At 45.0% G+C, this 28,000-nt stretch overlaps 1 protein-coding gene across 2 annotated transcripts in view; it reads right to left on the bottom strand.

Annotated features, from left to right (window-relative positions):
* The window catches only part of FAM160A1 (family with sequence similarity 160 member A1), a 228,412-nt gene that overhangs the window by 33,864 nt on the left and 166,548 nt on the right, over positions 1–28,000 (bottom strand). For both annotated transcript variants that reach the window (XM_027597673.2, XM_027597674.2), the window contains one exon: positions 26,572–26,658. In XM_027597673.2, coding sequence (XP_027453474.2) covers positions 26,572–26,658 — 87 coding nt within the window. The remainder of the gene's footprint in view (positions 1–26,571; positions 26,659–28,000) is intronic.

Genomic DNA, 28,000 nt, shown 5'->3' with positions numbered 1-28,000 from the left:
ACTTGCAATCTCTTTATAAATCAAGGTCACCCTCACCTTAAACTAATACCCAAGCCAAGAAAATCTGGTTCCCTTCTCTTTCTGTCTCTTCCCTCCTCTGTGTTCGAGGAGCCCTCAGAAGCCTTTTATCCCAGAAAAATCTTTTCCTGCCCCATTATCTTACTTTTCAGAATCTTCCTTTAATCCTCCAAATAGGCAACCTCCTTAACGAGGATGAGACCAGAGCCTAAGTATGATCGCTAGAAAGCTAACGCTGAACCACCAGGGGAAAGAAGCTCTGCCACGTGGAATGCAAAACCAGACCTGCCACTCATACTCCAAAAAGGAAGTATTCACCCAACAGGACAGTAGCATCCTCTTCGTGGTCCAACTATGAAGGACAATCAGTTGCTGGTGTACCTAAGACCTTTCGCTTTACAGATGACTGTCAGTATCCATTTCTCTTGTTCTGTAAGGAATTGCAGGTAGCTACAAATTTAGGTAGAAATAGTAGTAGAATTAATAAATGAGGTTCTACCTTACTACCATATAAGACACAATAAAACTTAAGGACACTCAAGACTAGGAATGTTAATTCTAACTAAAGGCAGACCATAATGACAGCAATAACCTAAGGATAATTCCTGCCCACAAACAATCATCTTTGACAAGATAAACCACAAGCATGAACCTAAACAACGTTATCTGGCAAGCTACCCTTCTGTGAGTAACTTTCTAGCCCCAGTTCTAGATTGGAATCTGAGCCCTGAACTGGGGGACTTAATTCGACTTCTATCAAGACCAGTTGAGTCGATCCTTTGAAATCAACCCCTTACTTCACCCACCTTCTCCACCCTCCACTTGCCCTCACCTGGGGTCCCCCTTCACACCGAGCGCCTTCACCAGTCCCTTAAACTGGTGTTTTCAAACTAGAGTCTGACATCCAAAAGTGGCGAGTGAAACCAATGTATTGGTTCACCCCTGGTGTAGACCAGATTCAAACCAAAACTATTAGGGTACGCTGCATGGAGTAGGTACTGTTTTGGGAAACTCCTGTGTGTCTGTTTTGTTCAAACTATATGTAATGCGATATATTACATATGCATGTGCCTCATTATCTAGTCAGTAAAAAATACACACACACACACACACACACACACACACACACACACACACTCAAAAGCATAAGATAAATTTCTGGCTGTGCATTACGGTCAGAAGCATCTGAAAAGCACTCCAGTACATGGCAATAACGAAAGGAACCCACAAGCCTGTCTGCCATCCCCTCACCCTGGTTCCCGGCACCCATCCCACACTCCAGGCTCCGACCCAGCGTGGTCTGAGTCTGGAAGCAGTGTGTGTATGTACAGGTGGGATCAGTGCTCCCAACAGGACAGCAAGTGAATTCATGGTCAATCTACTCCTTTCTATCTCAGCCTAAGCGCTCTAACCACACACTTTTTTTTTTTAAATCAATATCTCAAGCTTCTCCAGAAATGGGACAAAACAGAGTTTGTTTTCCTTTAAAAAGGGGATGGGCAGGAAGGGAGGAGTTCACACCATGTGTCAGGTTCTGCTTCTGTAATTCAAAACTCTCTCAGAAACGGAGGCCAGACCCAAGCCCGGGAAGCACGGCCACCATCGCGGCAGCACATGCATGAAATTAATGCCTAGCGTAGGAGTGAAACGGAGCATATAGACATTCTGACCTTTTGGTAATCAGCTTGAGTTGGGCAATTCCGTTTGCAGCTAAATTAGCACCAGAGTCCTCCCTGTAATGGCAGGTTTATGTGTGTGTCCTGAAAAACAAATTTCCCACCTGCTAATTGTTTTTCTGTGATCCAGTCACACTGGAACAAACAGACGGGTCCTACCTTCTGTCGCTTAGGCAGGTGGCAGGGAGTGGGGTCAGGTGACTGCTGCAGCCTCTCCAAGTTAGAAGCCACCTTTCCTTGGCGTCTCCTTCGAGGTAGGGAGAAAACTAGCTAAGCGGGGGCTCCCCCGGGGCGTCTGTGAGCCCTCAGCCTCAGCGGCTCTCACTGGAGGGTGAGGAAATGGTGAGACCCATCTGAACCCTGCCCACTGAAAGCAGCGGGGAGGAAGGGATCGATGAGGCTGCATCGCGTGGAACAGGGCACACTGGCTAAGACCTGCCTGCGGCTGCCATCCAAGCCAGTGGCCAGGCAGCCAAGGACAGCGGCGGGGTGCACCCTCCACAGCCAGCTTCTTCCCTCCAAGGACATACAGCACGAAGAACACGCAAGTACGGAAGGGAAGACAGACACGCTGGTTCTCAGCGAGCAGCCCCACTGTTTCAGCCAAAAATTCAGGACAGAAGACGCTCAGTTATTCCAAGTCTGCAGAGTGTGCAGTCGATGAGTCAGGCCCCCTCCCTCCCGGCCCTTCCCGCCTCCCTTCTGCTCCTCGACCTCTAGGCCACACCCGTCACTGACTCCACCACAGGCAGGCCGGGGAGGTAAACAGAGGTGACATCCAAAGTCAGGACGTTTGGCTACTTATTCTTAAAATACCTGAGGAAGGAAGACATTAAAATGACAGCCACAGGGGCGCCTGGGTGGCTCAGTCGTTAAGCGTCTGCCTTCGGCTCAGGTCGTGATCCCAGGGTCCTGGGATCGAGCCCCGCATTGGGCTCCCTGCTCGGCGGGGAGCCTGCTTCTCCCACTCCCACTCCGCCTGCTTGTGTTCCCTCTCTCACTGTGTCTCTCTCTGTGTCAAATAAATAAATAAAATCTTTAAAAATAATAATAATAAAGAAAATAAATAAATAAAATGATGGCCACAATGACATCAGCAACACATTTTAAGGAAAAATGTTAAAAATAAAGCCAGTGTCTCCCCTTTACTCTTCCTTCAAGGTATCTGTAATACATTAAATATATTAAATCAATTAAATATTTATTAATTCATTAAATATAATACATTTCCTCTTGCCTATCATAAACCTCTCCAAGGAGCAGTCAGCAAATTATTTCTGAAGCCTCCCTTCCTATGCCGTGTGTGCATAATTTGTACCCTACTACTTCATTATAATAGAACTTACCAGAGTGTAATTCAACCTATGAGCCGTTATATTTGAACCTCGTCCAGTAGAATTTGGTTACTAAAGTACTCCAAGTATCACATAAGACATGTATTTTGTACTATTTGAGAGTTTGGTTCTGAGGTCAGAGTTAACAGAGAAACTCTGGGGCGTTTCCGCTCAGAAGCAAAGATCTGAAGAGTCTCCCCAAGATCTCTCCACCCGTTCCTTGACTATTTACTAGTTGTTTCAGAAAGATTCCTCTCAGTTGCAGTCTGAGCAACCATAAAACCACATCACCGTCACTGGTCAGTCTCCGAGCACCTCCTGGGTAAGGAAGGACTATCCTCAGCATATTGCTCTGGCTCTCAGAGTCCGCACAACCTCATGAGAATGGATGCCACCCGAGCACAAGCATACTCCCTGAATGAAAGGGCCCTGCGGTGCGCTGCCAGACTCCAAGGGAGGCTGGAGAAGCAGGCTCAGAAGGGAAGGGGCTGTGCTGCTGGGCAGCCAAAACAGAGAGCCACTCTCCCTTCTTCTGGACTCCGACAGACCCACCACTTCCTTTGGCAGCACAGCTCAGATCTTTCCAACTGGAAAGCATTCCTCACTGTAAAGGGAGACTCCACCCCCTGTAATTTCAAGTGTGCCTCACCCTGTGCTCACACAAAGAGAGGGTGAGAGGAAAATGCCACCTCCCCAAACTCAACTGTCCTTCCTATTCTGGGATTCTTGTTAAACCCTTAGCTTCCTGTCTTCTAGGCTAAGTCCATTTCCTTTCTCGGTTTTCTTAACGCATTCTTCCGTCCTTTAGGATTGCACACTCACTGCAGAATCGACCGTGTCTGACCTACAGGGTGAATTCTCAAAGCACCTGGTACACGGGCGGGGACTCAAAGGGTAATCAATAAATGTGTCGAGATGGAAATCAGCAGCCCTGTTACTAATAAAAACACACGGTTTTTAGAGCTCACGTTGCGGATGCCTTCATTAGCAAGGTGGTTAGATTCATTTGACAATACATGAAAAGAAGAGAATAGTTTCCCTTTATCGCAAATAACATTTCATTGAAGATACAGAGCCCAACTCATGCCATGCTCTTGAATTACAGCCACCTTGAAAAGTGATCTATTGGGGGGAAAAAAGAAATGCTTCCTCGGTTTTCCCCCTGATTTCTCTTCCTAATAAGACAGTCCTATTGAATTCTGACGAGACTGACTTTAAAACCCAACAGCAGAGGGGAAATGGTTCATGGGCCTGAGTCTCAACCAGCAGCTTATTTAGAATGAAGTATTTGAGAACAGTTATAAGAAGGTCTGCCACCTCCCTCCTCATTCAGTCTGCCTGCTGGGTTAAAGGTATTACTGGGCCTGGAGTTTTATACACAGACCAATTTTCCTAGACACTAAAGAGTATAACAAAGGCAAGCCCTGATGACAAAAGACAGATTTCACTCCTGGCTTAGTTTCCATGAGATGGAAAGTCTTCAACACAATGCAAGACTGAGAAAATGCACAGGTGTCTGCCCAAATGGATTCAGTCGTAGAACGACTGGTCCTTCCCTGTTACCCCAGCCTGCTCATCACCTGGCACTGGCCAATCACAGGGTAAGGCGCACAGGGGTGCGCGCCAGGGATTCTGTCCCAACCTCCCCTGAAACGCAAGTCAGACCTCAAAATGGGGGGCGAGGGAGGGCAGAAAAAAAGTTAGTGTGAGGCAAAAGAAAAGTAGGGCAAGAAGGTAAAATACACAAACAGTAAACCTCCCTTCTGTTTCCCTTCCTCCTCGGTTTTCTTATGACAACTTGGAGAAACACTTGGCAGGGCATCTGTTGCTGATAAATGTTTGATGTGCTCCCAGGAGGGTGCAGGGAAAGAACAGAAGATTCACACCAACTTTCAGACCAGACCCCCCCCTCCCCTCTCCACAACAGTTTCCAAGACCAGTACCACCTGGCTGCCTCAGACAGGGCGGGGCTTTGTGCTAGCTACTTTGTACGGTTCTCTGTGTGGGGAGGGTGGGACCCTTCCTATCTTTCCGTAATTCCGAGGCTTAAGCACTGAGTCCTCCAGGACAGCATTATCTCCCTTGTGCACTTGTTGAAGCTCAAAAGGAAGAGAGAAATCTAATTTCCCATTTCAAATCAAAAGTAAATGTAAGCTTAATTTATAACCCTAATTCTCTTCTCCTACCGTGGCAGAGAAGTGACATGAAGTACCAGGAGATGCTGGAGGGGAGGAGGCTTTATAGTACCTTACAACTGATTCAGACTCTAAAAAGCTGCCTGTGTGTGTTGAGACAACGAATACAGTTTAGTCTCCTAACTTCGGGCTTCTTTTTCCAACTCCATCTCCCCTCTTTGCCCCCTCAGCAGTGAACAACAGGTGCGTCCGTACAGCTGCCCAGCCTGCGCTTTTCCACGGAAGAATAACAGAAAGTTCCAGGTTCCCATCCACAGAAACGGAATTTTGTTAACATATAAGAAACCTGGAGGGCGCCTGGGTGGCTCAGTCGGTTAAGTGTCCGCCTTCAGCTCAGGTCATGATGCCGGGGTCCCAGGATCGAGTCCCGCATCGGTCTCCCTGCTCTGCGGGGAGTCTGCTTCTCCCTCTGACCCTCCCCCCTCTTGCGCACTCTCTCTCTCACAAATAAATAAATAAAATCTTAAAAAAAAGAAAGAAAGAAACTTGGAGGTTTGTGCCAGTCACTTCTAATTGCCCTCCCCTCCAATATTCAGTCTCCCTTTCTTACTTGGGAATGAACCTTGACTCTCTAGCTAAAAAACTACAGGTCCCTCCTACCTTTGCATCTAGGTATGGCTGTACCTGTCTTGGCCAGTAAGGTGTGAACAGAACTGGTGTATGGAATAAAAAAAGGACTACAAAAGGGAGTTTTCTGTTATCTACAGCTAAACCTTATACACAAACTGATACAGTGTGTTCTCTGAAAAGAAGACGAATTGCTTTGTAAGTAAATTGCTATAGCACTCTCATACCAGCATTTAGAACAGTGTCTCGCATATACTGGGTGTTCAAAATGTATTTGTTGAGTGAATGAATCAATAATGAAGGTTTTATATCAAAAAAAAGACCAACTAACACTGGCAGCCCATGATCAGGCTGAAATGCAGCAACGAGACTAATCTCATAGCCCATTCTCCAAATAATCCTCCCAAACATGAGAACAGCATTTTTCAAAATTTTCTTAACCGGGACCCATCCTAAGAATGTCATTTTACAATAATATATGATATTTACTGTTACTAAGTACAAGGCACTCTGGTATTTTCTATTTTATTGTTTTTTAAGTGCTAATTGCAACCTACCAAATCGAATTGGTGACTCATTACTACGACAAGAGTCAGTGTTTGAAAACTGTTTAAAAAATATATATAATACTTATCTGTTAATTTGTCTGTTAACTAATAAACGAGTAAGAGCCAACATTAAAGTCTGATTTTTTTTTTTTTTTTAAGATTTTATTTAGGGCGCCTGGGTGGCTCAGTTGTTTGGGCAACTGCCTTCGGCTCAGGTCATGATCCTGGAGTCCCGGGATCGGAGTCCCGCATCGGGCTCCCTGCTTGGCGAGGAGTCTGCTTCTCCCTCTGACCCTCCCCCCTCTCATGCGCGTGCTCTTTCTCTCTCTCTCATTCTCTCTCTCAAATAAATAAATAAAATCTTTAAAAAAATAATAAAGATTTTATTTATTTGACAGAGAGAGACAGTGAGAGAGGGAACACAAGCAGGGAGAGTGGGAGCGGGAGAAGCAGGCTTCCTGCTGAGCAGGAAGCCCGATGCAGGGCTTGATTCAGGGCTTGATCCCAGGACCCTGGGATCACCACCTGAGCCGAAGGCAGACGCTTAATGACTGAGCCACCCAGGTGCCCCTAAAGTCTGATATTTTTTAGTTAAAAATCTAAAATATTCACAATTTCATAGAAAGAAACAGTGGTAGGAAAAACCAAAACACTGTGCCTATTTTGTTTGACATTTTTAAACAGTAGTTAAATACCACCGCTGATGTCTTGGGGTCTCTACAACACAAAGCAAATATTGAATCTGCACTGGGAAGATCTACCTGGGACCTAGGAGATGCTGAGAGCTGGCTGGCTGGCCTGTCTCCCTCCTGGATCCACTCCTGCTTTCCGTGCCACATGTGCAAAGGGCAGGTGTCCTCTCGCGGCACTCACCTGGCGCTCCAACCCTGGTCTACTCTGGGTGGTTAAGTATTGGTGCGAGCTGTTCTTTCTCTCAGCTAATAAGGGAATCGAAAATGCGCTTCCCTTCTAAGCCGGATTCTCAAAGTCTACAGATACTAATTTAAGGAAGCAAAATCAGCAGGGGGTAGTAGAAAAGGGACCGCAGTGGGAATGTCAAACACTTGAATTTTAATCCTTGGAATCCGGTGACCTTGGGCAAGTCAAGCAAGCCTTTGGCGTCTCCACGGCTCCCACTTGTAAAGCAAGCAGGTGCCCCTGACCCACAGTGTAATCCAGCAGAGCCAATTTGCATATGTCGATGAAGAAGGCCAATGATGAGATGTGGTGAAAGCTTCTGTGAAAAGCGCCTTCCTCCACAGATTTTAGAGAGAATGTAAGGTGAGGTTCTACAGGATAATAGAAAAGCACTTTGGAACGCTTAGAGGACTCCCTAATGTAAATACAAAGCCACCACATAAGCCTTCTGTGGAGATAATCTAATGTTAAGGCACTGAAAAAAACCCACCTATTTCATATCCTCTCTTCCTCTCACAAATATGAAGCTCACAGTCTCTGAATATTTCTTTTCAAATCATGAGCATTAGGGTGCTCAGCTGTGAAATGATAGCACTGAACCAGATGACCTACCCTCTCAGTTCCAAAACCCTGAGATTCTTTGATTTCATGTCAGTGACATGAGTCAAGAGCTAATTTCTGTTCTTTGCCTTGGTAATTTTACCTCCCAGCACAAGCAACGCATCACCCTATTCTAATGTGGTGATGAGGGTGCTGGCCATGTCCTTTTGATACATTTATTTAACCAACCGCGTGTCTACGGTGTGCTTGTCACATGTACAGTAAACTAGCAGCTGAGGACACATAAAAGAAGTACAAAACACATCCTGTCCCTTGTGGCACGTCCAGCGGCCGGCTGGTGAAGCTCCCGCGCCAAACCCGGTGGGAGGCTGCGTGGGGCCAGCGAGCGGCAGTTGGGAGACCAGAGAAATCAGGGTGTGCCTCGGGGCGGGGCTTGAGCCCAGTATGGGGACAGTATGGGGACAGATGAATACATTCTGCACAGACTGACAGGACGGAGAAAGAAGAATCCAGCAGGAACACGGCAGAGAAGAACAGAGGGCCACGAAGGCACTGCTCTGACCTCAGGTCTGCCTTTGACCACCACGGGGGAAGGAAGGTTAACAAGCAGGACCGGGGCAGAGGAGGAGGGGTTTTCAGAAACAAGGGAGGGAGTCTGTTTTATCTTCTGCAGGTAACAGGCACCCCTTATGGGCTCTTCAACATGCCAATGCCATCGCAACCACCCCTATTTGTAGGTTTTTGGAATCTGAATTACTACTTCCAAATCTCTAGCATTTAGAAAGGTTGCATTTCTATCAAGCTGACAGAGAAAACTGATCCGGGTGTTTCCTCCCACGTGCAGGATCACCCAGCAGAGTCCTTCTGCGCCCTCTGCCTCCCTCACTATCGCCTCCCCCAGGAGAGGAGGAGGAGCTTGTCCCTTCCTCTCTCTCTCTCTCTCTCTCTCTCTCTCTCTCTCTCTCTCTCTCTCTCTCTCTCTCGCCAGACCGCCTGCAGGAAGTCCACATTCTTCTCTGCTCCTCCCACCACACCTTCTATGTTGTGTCTGGCACGTCTGTCTGGTCCTGGGGGTCGCTATTAGGCAATCTTTTTGTTTTTTAAGGATTTATTTATTTATTTTAGAGAAAAAGCACAAGCAGGAGGGGCAGAGGGAGGGGAAGAGAGAACCTCAAGGAGGCTCCACGCCCAGAGCAGAGCCCCGGGGAGGGCTCGATCTCACAATCCTGAGACCACGACCTGAGCCAAAACCAAGAGTCGGACGCTTAACCGACTGAGCCACCCCGGCGCCCCGATATTAGGCAATGTTACCCACAGGTATAAACCCTTTGTTCCAGCGTCAGTTTTATTGATAACAAAGGCCCCACTTTGATCTTCTGTCTCCCTCACTTACAGTTCTCAACTTGTCAGAACTCAGATGGGGAAGAAAGCCCTTTACACCTCAATTAGACCGGACGGACTTTTCTGAGACTGTATAACCTCAGCTATGCACATGTAGTTTCCACTGATCCATGTAAACGCTTTAGACTCCAGGGCCAGGGCTTAGGCGAAATGGCACTGTAACTCCAGACACGGCCAACCTATGGCAAATGACAATGGCGGCCCCAAAACAAACTTATGGCATCACACAGGCAGTCCTAACAGGGAACTCGGGACAGCCAGTTCAAAACTGATGGCTGCTGTATATGGGCCCTCAGCACCGTGAGGTCCCCCTGCCCCCATCCTGGCATCTCCTCGGCTTCTCGACGGTCCAGCCCATACAGAGTATGGCCGAAGCCCACACCACCCCACAGCACCACGTGTGACTTACACTCAAGTAATCCCCACAAACGCATTCCCTCTTCTTCCCTCCTAACCCCCTTCCACACTATTTTTTTTTTAAGATTTTATTATTTTGAGAGAGAGCATGGGCAGGGGGCAGGGGAAGAAGCCTCCCCGCTGAGCAGGGAGCTCGACTTGGGGCTTGCTCCCAGGACCCCGGGATCATGACCTGAGCCGAAGGCAGACACTTAACCGACGGAGCCACCCAGGAGCCCCATCCACACTGTTTAAATAAAGATCTATATTCTAGCCCCTCTGAAGTAAACAAGCAAGCTATACACAAGATGAATGATCAGTGAAATTAACTCTTCTAAGGAGCAACTACATTGTAAAGGGATTAATGTGTGATGAGACTAAATGAGAGCATGTTGATTAGGTAAGGATGAAAATTCTGAGTACACCTTTCCCAGCTGGAGCCTCTGTCAACACCCCTTCCCATCCCACTCTCAGCCCCCTCGAAGGACAACTGGACACACAGGCCATGGGTTACTTATATCTCGGGCGCCATATCCAAAGGAGGAAAGAAATTATTTATTTTTATAATTATCATTATTACTGTTATTAATAGTATTTCCAGAAATAGCTACCATTTGTGGAGTCCCAGCTCTGTGCCACGGATTATGGTGCTTCATATACATTATCTGGGTTCATCAGTTTGGCCCTGCAAAGTGGGCGTCAGGGTCCTCATTGCACAGATAAGAAACGTGAGGCTCATAGACTTGCCCCCCAAAGTACACAGTAAGTGGCAAAGACCAGATTCACCAGAGACCAGGTCTGCTGGCTACCAAATTTCATGCTCTTTGTACTATTTTGAGAAGCCAAGATAAGAATTCTAACGACTCCTTGGCATTCTTATCCCCTGCCCTCTAAAAACTGAGCAAAAATACTTTGAAATTGAATAGGTGTATCAACTATGTGGGATGATTAAGGTCAAAGACACTATCTCCCACTATAAGAGTTGGGTTATGGCATCTTGGAGGATTTATACCCACCCCTGCCCTTTTACCACATCATCCCTCCTCCAACTCGTTCAGCTGTGTTTCTCAGAAGCCAGCTGGCTCCCAGTCACAGGTCGGGACTTCACTCCAGGAAACAGCTTCTCCGAAGAACTCACTGAGCACCTTACTCGTGGGAACTATCGGAAGAGCTAAAATTGATCGTTGAGCCAACAAGAGAGGGGGAAATGCTCTTAAGAGAAAAAAAAAAAAAAGATGCGAAACACCAACTTTCCTATTGTCACTGGACATGTGCCAACAATAGAGAATCAACACCTAACATGAGGACAATTATAATAATACATTAAACTGCCACTCACAAAAGCACTAACTTCTGGCCCTCGCTGCTCCTGGCTGTCCCAGAAAGTACCATTCCTCAGACCTCGATCATACACCAAAACTGACTGCACCAGCACCAGCTGGGGTTGCAAAAATGGAGTCTTTTAGATACAGTGACAACCTCAGTACAATCCCAATACGGTACAACTTCTGGCCCCAAGGAGAACAATGGTTTTCAAATACAGATCTCCAATGTTCAACTTGATTTGGAATCCAATGATTCAAACACATTTTCAAAGACATCATATAGCACTGGTTCTCAACCCTGCATCTATGTTAGAATCACCTGGGGAGTTTTTTAAAAATACCCATGTTCACACCCCATCTGTCCAGGTAAGTCAGAATCTCCAGGGGTGGGGCCAGGCCTCCCCGTTGATTCTGATGTGCACCAGTGTGAAGATCCCTGTCCCAAGGACACCTACACTATGCAGGTGCTAAGATGCCATTTAAGATATTTCAGCTAATGGAGTAACAAAGGTAAAAACAAAATGAAACAAAAACATAAACACAAACAAGCAACCAAAAAAAAACCGTTTTTTGCTGAGCAGTACTCCATAAAAAAGCTGACAATCACATTCCTTCCAAAGCAAACTCAGGCCCAGGAGGTAAAGGAGCATTTCAGATCACAGGGCAAGTCGGTGGTGAGACCCCCACCCTGTGTTGCCCACGCAGTCATCAAATTATCCTGCTTGAGCAATGCCATCTTCTGCCACCTGCCACATGAAGTATTGTGCAGAGCTGGAGAAAAGATTTTTTAAAACTTCTATTAGAGGAAACAAAGGAGTGATTTGGAAGCTTCCAAAAACTTCACTTATCCAAGTAGATAAAATACTGTACATCATTGAATTAGTTAATTGTCCAAATGAGTCCTAGAGAATTTCCCAAGAATAAAAGCAGGATTTGACTAATTCCCAACTATTATGGGAAGATCCATTATAGAAGAGTCAATGTTTTGAATTAATGAGAAGAATCCAAGTAGTGGCTGAAAAAAATAGGTGGCTATACTACCCACTTCCTTACCCTCCTTCCGCCATTTAAAAAAGGGAGAAGCAGCGTGGTCAACAGCCTGCCCTGCTTTTAGCAGTGTGAGGTACACAGTGATCCTAACAGCATTCTGGGCTGCTAACCTCATTCTCATGATATGAATAAAGGGTTCGATGGGAGAATCTGCAAATTAACTAAAAATACCTTTCCTTTCTTCCTTTTAAAGGAGGGCCTCCAAAAAATTAAACCCAAGAGCCTCTGCTTGGATCCACTAGATGGTGCAAGCTCTCCTTTTAGAGCAGACTTACCAAGAGGAGAAACTCAAGCAGGACATCAAAAATTAATATGGGCGCACCCAAGCAGCCCCGATTACATAGGAGCCTTGAGAGAAAGGGGATTCGCTCTCAAAGAAATCTATTTTGCAATTAACGAAAGCATAAGGAAAATTTTTTCTGAATTCTGCACTGGGAGCTCAGGAGTTAACTTAACACCAGGGAAGGAATTATGGAACTAAGATTTACTTCCAAGGGAGATAATGGAAAGAGATGACGACACTGTAGCCTCTAGCCCCGCAGTTCTGGTTTTGGTCCAAGCTCGGCCAGTAATCAGCTGTGTGAGCCTGAGCAAGTCACTTAACCTCTCTGGTCTTCAATGTCTTTATCTGAAAAATGAGGAGTTGGGACTGGACTATCTCTGGGATTATGTCTAGTACTAAAATTCTCTGAGTGTATATAACATACTATGTTCTTATCTCCAATTCAATCTCTCCGTTTAGATTTGGGAAGAACTTCACACACAAAGGCTATGCTTCATGAAATCCATCCAGTCTGTGAAATTTGTTTAAACTGAGATGTTATTAATTCATTTACTGACAAGCATTTCTAGAACGCCTACTGGGTGCTGAGCATTGGGCTGTGCCAGGGAATTAGGACACGGAGACAAAGGAGTTCCTCACCTTTGCTCCACATAGAGCTCCTCTATAAATTGAAATCAAACACATTTCAAAGTTATAAACTTCATAAATTCTGACAGACAGAATGCGATCTTCAAAGAAAAAAAAAAACTAGTTCTTTTAAAGCACGTATCACAAATGTAAATATCACACATGCTTATCCAGAGAGTTGAATGTCTTGATAAATAACCATGAAAATGCTATATTGCCAATTATTTTTAACTTGATAGATTATCTCCTAGGCAACTCAAGCCAAAAACAATAAAGAAAAGTTCCCATTTTGGACACTGTCAATTCTGGACGTGGACAGCACATTTTAAATATGACTCTCAGAGCCATCACTGATTCTTGAGTAATATTTTTTTACTCATTTTCCTTCTGCTTCTTTCTAGAAAATTCCGTATCTTCCTTTATGTTGTTCCAGCAGTATCTGTCTCAAATCTGGTCATTCCCATCGTGGACTTCCGCAACAAATAAGAGGTATCTCACTTTCAGCAAAAGCCATGTCTGGCCAAGCCTAAACACCCCTCCCCTCAAGCACCTCAGTCTTTTCCCAACTCCCAACAGCCCCTACTACTTAATCTCTCCTGACCTTTCTCCTCTCTCTCCCTCACATTTGCTTCACCCACACATCATGACCTAGTCACCGTATCTATGTTCACGCACTCACTTACTCAGAAAACAGCAAAATACCCGAATGGAGAAGGCAGTGGGTTAGAGATGCTGCTGTAATATTTGTACGATAAATGGACATATAAATAAATATATAGTCTCTACTCTCATGACGTCTGTCACCTGGTAGGAGAGGTAAGACACAGTAAACCCCTAATGATCATACAAGGTAACCTTTCAGTGCCACATGAGTGATACCAACGAAACTCTAAAGATGTGAAGAGTGATTGCCTACACCTGGCTTGATAAGGAAGACTTTCGGAAGAAGTGGCATGTGGTCGGGACACTGGGGGATGAGAAATACTTAGGTAAGTAGAGATGGAAGAGAAAGGCATCTCAAGGAGAGGAAATGCATAAGCACAGGTGATTAAGTGGAAATCGAGGCCATACATGGTCCAAGAGAGCTGGAGCAGTTAGTCTGTGGGGAGGGGGAGGGGAGGAAGTTCAGGGTTAGCCTGGGAAAAGATTCAAATAACTGGGTTCTGCCAGGTCTAGCCTCGGAGTTATTTCTCCTACTACTCTGATGCCTACAGTTCTCTGCCTATTCCCCTCCTGGAAATAAGCCAAATTTTATAAATTACAGATTAATGAAAGAGCTACCTGGTGATCTAAAACTATGATTCTCCAACAAGTGCCTAATAAGAACTAAAAAAGTAATAACAGAATTAACACACACCAAGCACTAACTCTGCGCCAGGCAACATTGTAAAATATCAACTCATTGAATCCTCGCAGGTCCTGTAAGAGTCCTATTAATGTCATTCCCCATTTTACAAAGGAGGAAACCGGCTCAGAGAAGTCAAAAGTGCTGCCCAAGGGCACAGGGCTGGCAGGTGGTGAGGCTGGGGTATGACTCTAAAGTTCACACCATATTAAATCCTTCACAAAGAACTTAGCCACTGGATACCACTAAGGCTAGCTTTATGCAGTGAATAAATGTGCCTTCCTCTTTGTTCTCTATTTCAAGTCTGTTTACTCCAGCCAGTGTTTTTGTTTGGTTTTCTGTTTTGGCACAGCATTAGACTCAGCATGATAAAGACAGGGACACCCCCAGGACACCATGAGGATGGCTTTGGGCCGTGGATCCCATGGCCAGGTCACTATTTGCTCTGTGAATAGGCAAAACAAGAGCAAAGATTTGGGTCTCCCTTCACCTCACAGTATGGCCTAGGTCTCGGCTTACCACGTGACGTACCTGGAGCCTCCAGGCCTACAAACAATTCGAAGACACAGTGGTTCCATAGGCTGGAAACTTAGCACTAGACCTCAGATAACAATTATAAGATTTTCTTCAGAAAAAAAAAGTGAATTCCCAATAGCTTCTATTATAATCTATTCCTACATTCTCTCAGAGGCTTTCCACAACAGATACGAGGCATTTCATTACGTTCCACAGCTGATCCACAAGGGCTACCTCTGGGATAAACAATCTACTCTCATCGGCTTTTCTATATATTGATGAAGGGAAGAGTGCATTTGTATATGGATCTCAACGCCTGTGTGCATCATCTTTCCACTTAATAACCTAGAATATGGGAAGTGAAAAAAAAGCAATAATGGTTACAGTGAAATGAAGAAAATCTGCCAATAGCATCTCTGCTGTGTAAGCTCTAGTTACAGGGAGCTCTCACTTCCCCTTCTGCCCACAGCACCAGGGCATCTGGGGGGAACCCAGTCGGCTGTACAACCGTAATGCCTTATAAGATACTGTAATGTATACGACATCAGTGTGTGGCCAGTTGTCCTACTGCCAAGCTGACCACATTTCCATTTGAAAGGAGTTCTTGTGGTGCTGATATCACTGTACACATATCTTCACAGTATTACACAGGAGAGCAGAGTTGATTTCGCTGTATAAATAATGGCACTTGTCCAACATCCTGAACAATGGGAGGTACTTCTCACAATGGAACACTATCCACACACGAGGGAGCAGAAACGCATTCTTAGAACCCATACACAGGAACTCAACAATGTCCTTTCATTACTCACCTTTAGATGCTACGACTACGAAGTCTGTAAATGATGCAAGTGTTTTGACTTATGCTATCTGCTTTGATGGCTAAAACAGCTCCAGAGGGAGGCAGGAGAGACTGTGTCCCCTTCTGAATGCCTTGCTCGTTTGGGACAGCTTCACGGCTTCCCAAAGCACTGTTCTCTATCTCCTCATTCGAAGCTCACCAGTCTTGGCTGGCTGCCAGCAGGGGGATTACCATGGATGAAAAAAACAGAATCCTTAACCAGGGTAAGCCCCCTGAGATTACACATAAAACAGGGACCCACATCTTCAGAATCCTCGTCCAGTGAAAGAGCACAAGTAGCCAACGTGCCAGCAGGAGGGCCGAGATCAGTACCATCACCCAGCGTGGTCCATGGAGCACCTGGTTGCTGGCTAACAGGGAAAGTGTCAGCCCTACCTAGTAAATCAGATCCTGCAACTCAGGACTTTGAGAGTGACTGTCTTTGCACATTTACGCCTGGGCATCTCTGGCACTGAGAATCAGAATAAGCAGGAAAAGAATTCTAGGTACGACTGGGTTGACGTCACATTCTGAGAGAAAGAAGGAAAGAGTAAATCCAAAAGTTTGGCTGTCTACAAGATGAGATGAAAATGTGTGAAGGAACAATAAGAAGAGGATCTAAAATCAAAACACCAGTGACTAAAAACAGTATGCGATCCCCTGTCCGGTAACACCCAGTGTCACGTGAAGGATGCCTCATTTCAGAGACCCAACTGGTGGAGCTAATAGGTGATATGCGTGTAGTACCAAGTACCAGAGACAACGGGCGCTTTAAACACAGTGCCTCACTGACTCTTCCCAGGAGCCCACTAAGGTAGGTACTGTTTTATCCATATGTAATATACACACCTAGACAAAGGTACTGGCCACAGTCACGTTGCTAGTTAAGTAGCAAAGGGCCAGAACTCAAACTAAGGTCTCTCTGGCCTCAAGACCCATTTTTTGCAATGTTAAGCTAGACTGCTTCCCCAAATTGTATTAATCAAATATCATGCATTAATTGAATGTGTTAGATGGCACACACTCACCTTCAGTTTTCAATTAATAAATCAAGGATTTCCAAGCCGAAGCCTCTCATAAGTGCCACTAAAATCTTCCAGGTCTATTTAATGGCTGCCTCTCGTTGGATAGAGCAGTTATTAATTGAGGCTGTCGGAAGCTGGCCTGCTTGCTATGATTGCTTCAATCCAAGTTCCAGAACACTACCGCCGATCCGTGTCACATAGCTGCAGGCCCACGACAGGAAGGGCCTTTTAATTACCTCATTCACCTGCCACTACTTACAGACCACAGCGATCCCTACATCTGGCCTCTCGGCTTCCGCGGGACTCTCCTGTTTAAATCCGGGGTGACCGAGGAGACGGAATGATTGTGCGGGCCCCTGCCACTGCCATCCCAGCCCCTCAGTCACACCTGGGTCCCCAGCATCAGGTAGGGAGCCCAAGGCTATGACAGAAGCTGGAGATGGCAGCACTCTCCTGCGGAGCTCAAGCATCCACAGCACGCGGCTTCCCCCGCTGCCAGATGGCCCTGAGGAGACTACCTGCCTCCCTGCCCAGCCGCCACTGGAGCCTGCCTCAGCCTGTGAGGCAAGAACAGCAGCTTCTAGAAGGAGTGACCTCATTTCTCTAGGACATCCCTGAGACCCCTTCACTTCACACCAGACCAGTGGTCTGTGGGCCAGGTGGGCGCACAGGTAGGCTTTCAGCGTAGTGGAGGACAGAATCATTTTAAGTGCCTGGTTTACTCCAGGCATGGTAAAAAACAAAGTTCCATATGAATAAGTATAGCTCAACATCATTACAAGAAGAGGAATAAGCAAATAGGAAAAAAAAAAAAAAAAAAAAAAAAAAAACAGGGCTGGGGGGCTGTGGGCAGGATACTATCCCAGAGCCTTTAGTGATTGGACACTTGGATCAATAATGCAGAGAATGGGTTTTTAAAAGCAAATTACTGGGACGCCTGGGTGGCTCAGTCGGTTAAGTATCCGCCTTCAGCTCAGGTCATGATCCCAGGGTCCTGGAATCAAGCCCCGCATCGGGCTCCCTGTTCCGAGGGGAGTCTGCTTCCCCCTCTCCCTCTGCCTGCCGCTCCCCCTGCTTGTGCTTGCTCTCTCTCTGTCTCTGACAAATAAAAATAAAATAAAAAATGAAATAAATAAATAAAATGCAAATTACTGAAATGCACAAGTAGAAATATGAAATGGAGAGGCCAAAATATTATCCCACTACAGTTTTTCATGTGGTTCACCCCAGAGCTGGAGCCTAATTCAGAGCTCCATAACTCAAGGGAAACTGTAACAGATTTAGCAAAGAACCACCACATTTGAGAAATAAAATCTCAAAATTCCAGGGCAAAGAGGGCATCCTAACTCCATGCTTTCGATTCCTTCTTTTTTCCAATTTCCCACGGCAAGGAATGCCCTGATCAGTGAAGTTTAACAGCATTACTGGCACCAGACATAAAACTTCAAGGTGTTTTTCATCAGGAAGTGATGCAGGTGACAGCAGAGTGATGTGCTGGGCATCCAGAAATGCAACGGGAAGTGGGCCAAAAGAGCAAGCAGGGGACTGGTCTCTGCGCTCTAGCCACTCCAGAACCCCGTTCCCCCATCTCCCAGACTAGAGATGCGTGAAGAAGGGTGGACAGGAGAAATGGAGCAAAGGGACAGTTAAGGGACAGGCTGCTCTGCCCACTCCGCCCTGGAGACCAAAAACAGTATGACCTAAGAGGTCAGCACACGCCTCCCGTCAACGCAGCACCCAATTATAGCTCATTAACATGTATTAGTGCTGATCATTTGAAGCCGGTTTTTAATTGCTCTTAAAACCTTCAGTCACAAGTTTCACTGGGCATAAAAGCCAAAGACATCCCTAGCCAGTGAGAGCCCAATTGGGCTCTACAGGGGTCCCAGCCCACCCCACCCACAGACACACTAAATAGCAAATGGGTGACTCACAAGTGTGGCTGCTCCCAGACTCTGAAAATTTCCATCTTCTGCAGTCCCCAAAAAGCTTCCATCCATCAACCTAAGTCAATAAGCCATGAATTACTGAGCTCACAGGATATGGGTCATGAATATGTATGTGTGTGTTTAGAAGATTGTAAAACAAATGGGCCCCACAGTGGCTTAGAGGCAGCCAGCGCACATGCCACTGAAGGAAATGGTTGGAATTATTCTACCAGTGTATGTTGTTCACACATGGTTTTAGCACACGAGAGATGGTGGGAAAGTGGGTTTTCTGGTAGACTTTTCTGCTTCTGTTTTTCCAAGCGTGCTTGTATGGAACAACTCACTGAATGCAAACAGCTGCCTGCTCTTCACAAAAACCAAAGGTACAGGCTTTCTTTGAGGTCACAGGTATCACTGCGAAAGCCTGTGAGCTGCCTGCAGGAAAGGATGGCGTGTTGTTCATTACTTTCCCTGCCCTCCCTCCCTTCCTTCAGCACACTCCCCCCCTCAACGTCTCCTCCGCCTCCAACGATTACAGACAGCCCCAAACTTCTGCCCTAATTTCCTAAGGAGCCAAGGAACCCACAAAACAGAAGAACACACTAGTTCACTAAACATTTGACCAAAATAATATGGCTGAGCCCCGGATGCTATTCGTGCACCCTTTCCCCTCCAGACGTCTTGCTGGTCCCCTCTTTCTAACCCTGCTGGGGCCAGGGCAGGCACTGAGGCCATCTTTGGCTTCTACTGCCAACCGCCTGTCCGTCTCCTATCCCCCCAGGAGCCCTAAACAACACACCTGCACAGAGATTCTTCCAAGCTAGTGACAAGGCCAATCAGCTCACTTCACTTCTGTTTCTACCTGCTACAACACAGCCTCGATCACCATCACATTCAAAAGGTCTTCAAAAAGATCACCTGCAGAGGAGGTGCTAAGCTAGCTTGGGGTGAAAGCTAAGCGTCTGGCTTTTGATATTCTAAATTTGAGGAGCAGGGCAGGCCACTCCGGCCAAGAGATCCCACGGGTGGTGGAGGATGTTCAGGCCATCTGTGTAGAGCCGACAGTTGATCGCAGGGTTGACCAGAAGACCGAGACCATGCATGCCCACATTCAGGGAAGGCAGGGGAAAAGTGAAGTCCATGTTGCCCACAGACTCTACCAGAGATCCACCAGAGTCTGAAGGGTGGCCGTCAAAGGGGAAAGGAGGTCACCAGGGAGGCAGAGTCTTGGGTTTGTTAATAGAGCAATTCTTTAAAATCCTGATATTTTTCGACAACTTTTAAGTGCGTTTAATGATCCGGCAAGGGAAAAGCTGGGAGGCATACATGAAAAAAAGAAAAGAAGTCACCCCTTGAGGTTGTTTGGAAGGGTTTTCTGGTAGTGAGTGGGAGAATACCTTCTCTCTAGGATCTTTGTCCTTGTATCCTATTTTCTTCAGCCCCCTCCCTTCTCCTGAACCCCCTTCCTTCCTGCTTTATGTTTTTTTAAGATGTTATTTATTTATTTGACAGAGAGAGACACAGCGAGAGCAGGAGCACAAGCAGGGGGAGCAGGAGTGGGAGAAGCAGGCTTCCCGCCGAGCAGGGAGCCCAACGCGGGGCTCAATCCCAGGACCCCGGGATCATGACCTGAGCCGAAGGCAGACGCTTAATGACTGAGCCACCCAGGCGCCCCCTCCTTCCTTCTTTCTTTCAGTTCACACTTCCCAAAATGCCAGCCATACCTGCTGCCTTATTTGTCACCCCCAGATTGGTCCTGAGACTCTTACCCCTGATGCCCCTCTACACAGAAACTGCTGGCCACAGATGCAAATGCTCACCTGCCCTGGGAGTCAGGTTAGGGTCTCTCCCAGTGCCCATTCTCCCTGCCCCTGTGCACACCACAGCACTCTTGGTGTACTTTTACCAAAATGCATTCCTCCCAGCCTGGACTCCTGCAGGAGCTCGCTCCCTGAACGTCCTTCTCCGTCTGCTCACCTTCAAGGTTCACCCCAGGTCACTCATGTCACTCTCCCTGTCACATTCTACCCTCCGTGTCCGCCCCACACCCCTCCTCCACCTGCCCTGGCTCCCGTCTCTGGTACAACACTTATTTCTGTCCCTCTTGTGGTTACCATGTCAGTCTCCTGGGTCCCAGATTATAAACTCCAGAGATATCAGAGGGTTTTCAGGCAACTTCATTTCCCCACAGGGTCCGGCAGAGAGCTTTGCATCTGGTGCACACTCACTAAATGGTCTCTGAACAAATGACATTACCCTTTTACTGCATATGAGATGGCAGAATTTGTCCTGGAGTAACTATGATAACACCTTTGCATACAACAGCAAATGATTTACAGAATGCTCTCATGATTGATCTCCATTCCCTGTAAGGGGGAGCGAAGACTTTACTCTCCCCACCGTGCAGCTGAGGAAACAGACTCAGAGAAGCTAAACGCTTCGCACGAGGTCACACGGCAGTAACTACAGGAGCCAGGACTAGAATTCAGATCTTCTGATCCAGGGTCTACCACCACAGGTCTCTTCCACCAGACACCCTGCTTCTTCGTGAATGGGTAATAACAAGCCTGACCTGGTGATTGTTACCTGTGCTTTAGGTATTTCTTCATTGTCTATATCTTCCTTTGCCTCCTCCTCTGAGGCACTGTCTCAGGTTGGTCGTGACGCACACCTGAAGCTCCTGGTTCTATTCAGGTGGCCCTCTCCAGAGAGCTCTCTCTGACCCTTTACAAACACATTCAGTCCTAAGGGATGGTAACCGTGGTAATCCTGCCCACAAATTCTTTGACACTCCTACTATCAAGAGGTGGGGTTCTATGTCCTCTCCCCCTGAAAGGGGGGGTACTCTTTAACTACTATGAATAATAAAAGATGGCAGGAGGGACACTGTTGCAGTTTCTAGACTGACAGCTTCTAGTTCCTGTCTCTTGAGCCCCCAACAAATATAAAGGAGTCCAACTACCTGAGGCTGCCATGTTCAGAGAAAGTCCAAGCCAACCTTGTGAAGAGATATGGAGTGAGGGAAAGAGGGAGACAGGTAGGGAGAGGGAGGGAGGAAGAGAGAGAGAACGGGACAGAGAGAGAGAGAGACCCATCCATCCACTCAGCCCCAAGAGATTCAGGCCCCAACCACTGTGCTCATCCCAGGTGAGGTCCCAGATAGCACAGAATGGAGATGAACCAACCCCACTGTGCCCAGCCTGAATTCCTGAACCACAGAGTTGTGCTTTATACTAATAAATGGTTGTTTCAGGTCACTAAGTTAGTGAGTAGTTTATTACATAGCAGTAGATCACTGAAACACCACACTTTTTTTTTTTTTAAGATTTTACTTATTTATTTGAGAGAGAGAGAGCACGAGCAGGAGGAGGGGCAGGAGAACAAGTAGACTCCCCACTGAGCACAGAGCCTGACTCAGGCCTGATCCCAGAACCCTGAGATCATGACCAGAGCCAAAGTCAGAGGCTCAACCCACTGAACCGCCCAAGTGCCCCGAAACACCACACCTTTTAACTAGTTCTCCGCTACCCAATTTGAGTGCCATGTATTCCTTCTGGGGCTCTGAGTGACAAAATACACATGACAGCCATGAGGGCTAATAATCACATCGCAGACATCTATTCTTCTGGAAAAATGGGAGAACTGCATATCCCTCTGAGGAGATGTGGCCTGATGACTTGCTTTGCTTTAAACAATGAAATGTGAATGGAAATAACATGGATCACTTCCAGGTAAGTGCTTCAAGAGCCAGTGGGCCATTCACTATGTTCTCTTCCTCTGACATGACCACAGATATCATTTCCAGATGGTGAAGGTTCTATCACCTTGGGTCCCTGAGTGACGAGAACATGGAGAAAAGCTACCTGCAAACTGCCCACCCCACACTCCAAGATGGACAAGCAGTGTGAATAACAGACATGTGTTGTTTTAGCCCCCGAGACGGTGGTGGTATTCATGACTGCGGCATGCTCATCATGACTGACATAATAAACTCCTTCATCAAGCTAATCCTGACCAAAACGACCCCTTGCATGTGGGGACCATTTGAACTCCTGAATATTCTGCACACAAGGAAGCAAATACATAGGTCCATCGTTTTTACAAACTACAATCAGGAAAGCCATGGAAATCAGTCAACTGTTCGGAACCACGGAAACCCACCTCTTAGACCTCCAGCTCCAGGGAGTGAAAGTGACCAAGGGCCCCTACTACTACACTCTGAAATCCTCACCACACGTCCCACAGACCCTCTCCCTGGGAGACGTAGGCCCCCTCTGATGGATTTTCTCAGATTGCACAGCACTCTGGGACACTCCCAACCAACCTCTTCCTCTCCTTCCCTTGGGGTCACTTTTACATTGCAGTCCAGCAACTCCAAGCCTTCCCCACCCTGCTCCCTTTTTTCTCTCTCACAAGCATTTCCCCTAATAAAATCCTTGCACATTTAATCCTATGTTGGCATCTGCTTCTCTGAGAATCCCAGACTAATACAACCATACCGATGAATATTCAGCCTTGAAAATTTAGCTTTAATAAATTAAACATACAGAGACAACAGAACTAGCTCTTGCTGGTTAAGGGCTGCCGAAAGTCATAAATAACCAGTTCTGTACAACGTGATGTCCATATCTATGTCTAGCTCTGATTCCTAAATGAACCGTATTAACATGGCATCATTTTTTCTAGTATGACTTTTACAAAGTATGATTTTAAACCTACCTCCAAAAATGGATCCTTTCCTAAATGTCCAAAACAGGCTTCCAATCCCTTATTTTAAACCCTGGAGACCATGCGTACCTTGGAATTCAAACTTTTCATAGTTTAGAAAAGTAATGTGTACATCTGCCATATTTGACTAACCCAGCAGGTCCGAGACAGCACCCTATAACCAAATACATTACCATTTCTTCCACAAAACATACAAATATGAACACAAGTAGAATAAAACCAAACAGCCTCAAGACAGTTCAGGTAAGGGTTTGTCATTACAAGAGTTCAGCAAAGGTTAGGTTGTGCTGCCATATGAATTATTTTTTAAAAATTGGGGGTTTTCTAGGCTTTTTTAATTTCTGAGTTGTGGATAAGGGACTATGGACCAGTATATCCACACTAGAGAAAACCGTGCAGCCCTTTGAAAAAAATCAAATACACCTTTGTGCTAACACAGAATGACTGGTCACACCACACCGCTGGATGGAGAAAGCACGTAGCAGAAAGACTCAGAGGGAGCACTACATCGTGCACACACAGACTGGGGAGAGGCAAGGTAGAGACAACGCTCACTTGTCAAGTGCCCACAACCCCACCTCTCACTGCCCACAACCCTTTGTAATGACTTCATCTCTGGCTAGGAAATGCTGTGGAAATACAGTTTAGGAGAATTGATTGTGATGTAGGAATATGTTTAAGTATGCATTTATTTCTATTATTTATGAGACAGAGAATGAGTTCACCTCTGCAAACTGCCTACATGGATGGGATGGCCAGTAACTAAAATGCCACATATAAATTGGGAGCTGAGAGAGTACACAATGGAAATTTATTTAGGATACTAAATGAGGTGCCTCCACTAGGGCAAGGGACACAAAATATGAAAAATCTAGACCAGAGCCTCTACAGTAGTAGGCCTGAGACTTCCAGGTGGCCCTTCCCATATCAAAGGAGAGGACACAGGCTATGGGAGGCGAGTGCTCCCGCTAGGAACTCCTCCAGAAACACCCAGTTCTGGACTTCTTCCCTCATCTGCCTCGGGGCCCTTGTCCTGCCACTCATGGGAGGCTCCTTACTTCATCAACCACTGAGACAGCCAAGAGCCAGAGGAGAGGCTGTTCCCTCCCCCTTGCCCTGACTCCTTCCTAAAAATTTTCATTCTAAATGATTAAAACACACGCGCGCGTGCGCGCGCACACACACACACACACACACACACACACAAATTGGGGAGCAAGGAGGAAAATAAATTAGGGAAGAAATATTCTCCCTAGTCTCTAAATAGCCCTGGGAGATATTGCCTGCAATGGATAAAAGTTAGGGAATTTTAATTAGGGGTTGGAAATTCAAATCTAATATAGTAATGTTCCCTTTGCCTTTTATGTATTCAGCATTGACTGTATTTTCTTTTTCACAATAAGGATGTATTCCTAACTTCATGATTTAAAAAACCTCATATTTTAATTATAGGCGTAATAGAGAACAATATATGTAAAGTGCTGTTAAAATTCTCTATGAACCACTGCCCGGGAATGCATCACATATCAGCACTTGGCATGGCACTTTAACAAACCTTATTCCACCTATGTGCTGTTTATTCAGTGTCCCGAGTCCCAGGCTCTGTCCTTGGCACTGGAGATACCCCAGTGAACAAGGCAGGTGTGAACCTTACCCACAAGAAGCAGGCAAACCACTGTGGAGACAGCCATTAAACAAGTTATTGCACATTTAATGATTTGATTCCACTAGTGATTAGTGCTGTGAAGGAGTAGTGCAGGGTGACCAGTCGGGTCCTCCTAACAGTCTCTGACGTGGATCTCATCCTCAATTATGGATAAAGAGTTATCATTAGTATTTGTAACATTAAGGTATGGTAATTACAGTAATGTAAAATATCCTGAACAAATAATAATTATAATTATCACTATTACAATAATGCCTTATGAAATTATTTTATATCCACTGGTCAATGAGGAAAAGCATGGAACTAAATGAGGAAGAAAGTCTAAATGTGTGAGGGAGTATATGGATAATGACTGCCAAAGAATTTCAGTAGCAATGTTGTATTCCTTCACAGAGGAGAATTCCTCCATGCAGAGGCTTAGAGACCTTCCATAGAAGACATCCACCCCACCTCCAGAAGAACAAGATACTAACAGAAGGACAACCTGAAAACAACCATGAGGTTTGCATTTTCCCAAGTTATGTCCTGTATTTTCCAAGACAGATTTAATTTCGAACACTTGGTCCCTCTGTGCCTATAAACCACTAAAATCATCTAGAAACATCAATATTTTGATGTTTAAGCCACATCCAAGATTACCTCTTGAAACTAGAAGTAACACAAAGCACACTGTCAGATCAAGAACAATGCTTGTTTTGGAAAATACTGCCACTACACGCAAAAGGCAGTAAATGGTAAAAGATGAACATCTTCTATGAAGACCCATTGCTCTAAACTTGAAGCCCCATTACCAAGGCTTCAAAGTTGCCATAATAAGGCATTCTTCAATTCTTCAAAATAAGAGCCTGCGGAAATGGTACTTCCAGATGTAGAAACATGAGCAACCCATCGAAACAACATGTGATAAGTTATTTCTTGCTTATCTCCCTATGAGGGCTGGCAACTCTAATAACTCAACAAAGAGTCTCTGAACTCAATACTCGGTCTCTTTACCCAGTGAAGAAAAACTCCTAATAATTAGAATTCTAGGTCCATGGGTGTCTCCTGACAGCTCACAATGGAAAGGCTATCAGTTGATTTATTATACAAAATGAGAGCACCATAAGGAATCCAGAGTGGTGCTAATGAGACAGCCAACCTTTAGTGGGACCTTAACTTGCTTCACTTTAATTTTTACTGTCACAAAATTGTTATAAAAAATCATATTCTACTAAGGAGATGGCAAACCCATGACACCTGTGTTACCCTGGCCCCCTTCCCCACCACGGTAAGCCTGGCACTCTCTAGGACAGATTTGGCCTCCGAGAACAGCCTAACGGAGGATTCCAAGGAGCTACTCTCCATAAACGGACATAAACACAAGAGTCAGAGTCATTTGCCAATCTTCATGTAGACTATCTTACTCGACACTCACAACGCTGTTTTCTATGACACCAACTGGATCCCAACAGACTTCAGCTGTCACCATTGTTAAGACCTATCTTTCATATTCCTGAGGAATATGAACGGAAGAAGAAGAAGAATTAGGCTAAAGTCACCATCGAGTCAGTTACACTGTTCACCTTCCTCAGTTTCCGTCAGTTGTACCATCAAGAGATAAGATCACTTTAGCCAGTCACTGACCTTGTGGAGCGCAGGAGCCAAGACTGGTACCAAGAATCCATTGTAAATATAATTGACAAGCTGATTGCGAATCAAGGGGTGAGCCACCTAAGAGAGAAACAGGCAGTCATGAAAAAGACAAAGAGTTTCATCTTTAGGTCTTCTTAAAATCACACATTTCTGTGAACATCCTAAATTCAAAGAGGAAATTCAAATTCCAGCCATTTATTCCATGGTTAAGGAATAATTCAGACTTCAAGCCACCATGTAATTTTTTCAGATGGTTTATTCCAGTATAAACAGCTTGGACTTTCATATTTTAAAATCGGTAATTTTAAGTTTCAACTTAAAAAAAAAAGCAGATACTAAATAGACTGAATACGTATAGGGACTCATAAAATAAAATTAACAAATTGTAAAGTATCATTTTGCCCCATAACTTCATCTAATGTCCCAATTTGTGCCTAATTAAAAACAAAAGTATAACTGTCACAGTGGACAATTCATTTATTTTGCTAGCGAAAAGAATTTGTGTTCAAGATGCATTTTCTACCAATCATTTATATTGAGGAGGAAGGCATTTAGAAAATCTTTTCATAAAAAAATAAGATTCTGTTCAAAAGGAGAAAACATTACCAAAAGTATCACACTTCCTATATTTCATTTTTAAACCATATTTAGCATGGATAAGTCTTTACCAATATCTTTTGTGAGTAATTTTTTCAGTAGTACCCCCAAACAAACAAAAATCTTAAAAGTATATGGCCCCGATTTCAAAATATAGTATAAAATATACCATTTCTCTGCCTTTAACCATGCCCGTTAGCTTTACTTCTCTTTCTTAAAAAAAAATAATAATAAATTCAAATAATAAAGTGAAAAGCAATTTCTAGGGAAGTAAAGCTAGATCTTTAAATTACTGATAATCTCTCTCTGTGTGTACATTAGGGAAGGAACTAATAGTTTCATCTTTTTTATTTCCACATACTTCTGCAAGAAATGTTGATAGACTGTAATATTAAAGGGAAAAAAAACCTTAAGATATAATCCATTTATCTTATATATAAATAAAACTTCCTTTGACTTAGCAATAAAAATGAGATAGGAACTAAAGTAATTTACTTGCATTTTCTTCCAGAGGCTATTTCTTTATTTGGTAGATAAACAGATTATAACTAACATTTTTCACCTTATAATCAACATAAAGAAAATTTGATTTCTTCATAAATCCCATATGAAGGTAATATGTATGTTGTATAGAAATAAAACATTTTTTATGAAAAACCACTACATCCTTAAATATACACAAAATCTGATTTTTATTGAAAACAGTAACAAGAAATCTAAAGGCAAAAATCTAATCAAGAAGCCAAATATACCAGAGTTCAGTGGTTGCTTTTTTTCCCCGAAGCAGACCAATTTCAAAGCACAGATTTAATTTGTGCTGCTA

This window comes from Zalophus californianus, chromosome 2, assembly GCF_009762305.2.
Source record: "Zalophus californianus isolate mZalCal1 chromosome 2, mZalCal1.pri.v2, whole genome shotgun sequence".
In the NCBI taxonomy this organism is placed as follows: domain Eukaryota; kingdom Metazoa; phylum Chordata; class Mammalia; order Carnivora; family Otariidae; genus Zalophus; species Zalophus californianus.
The sequence above is the reverse complement of the archived record's forward strand: the minus strand, read 5'-3'. Positions and strand labels throughout refer to the sequence as shown.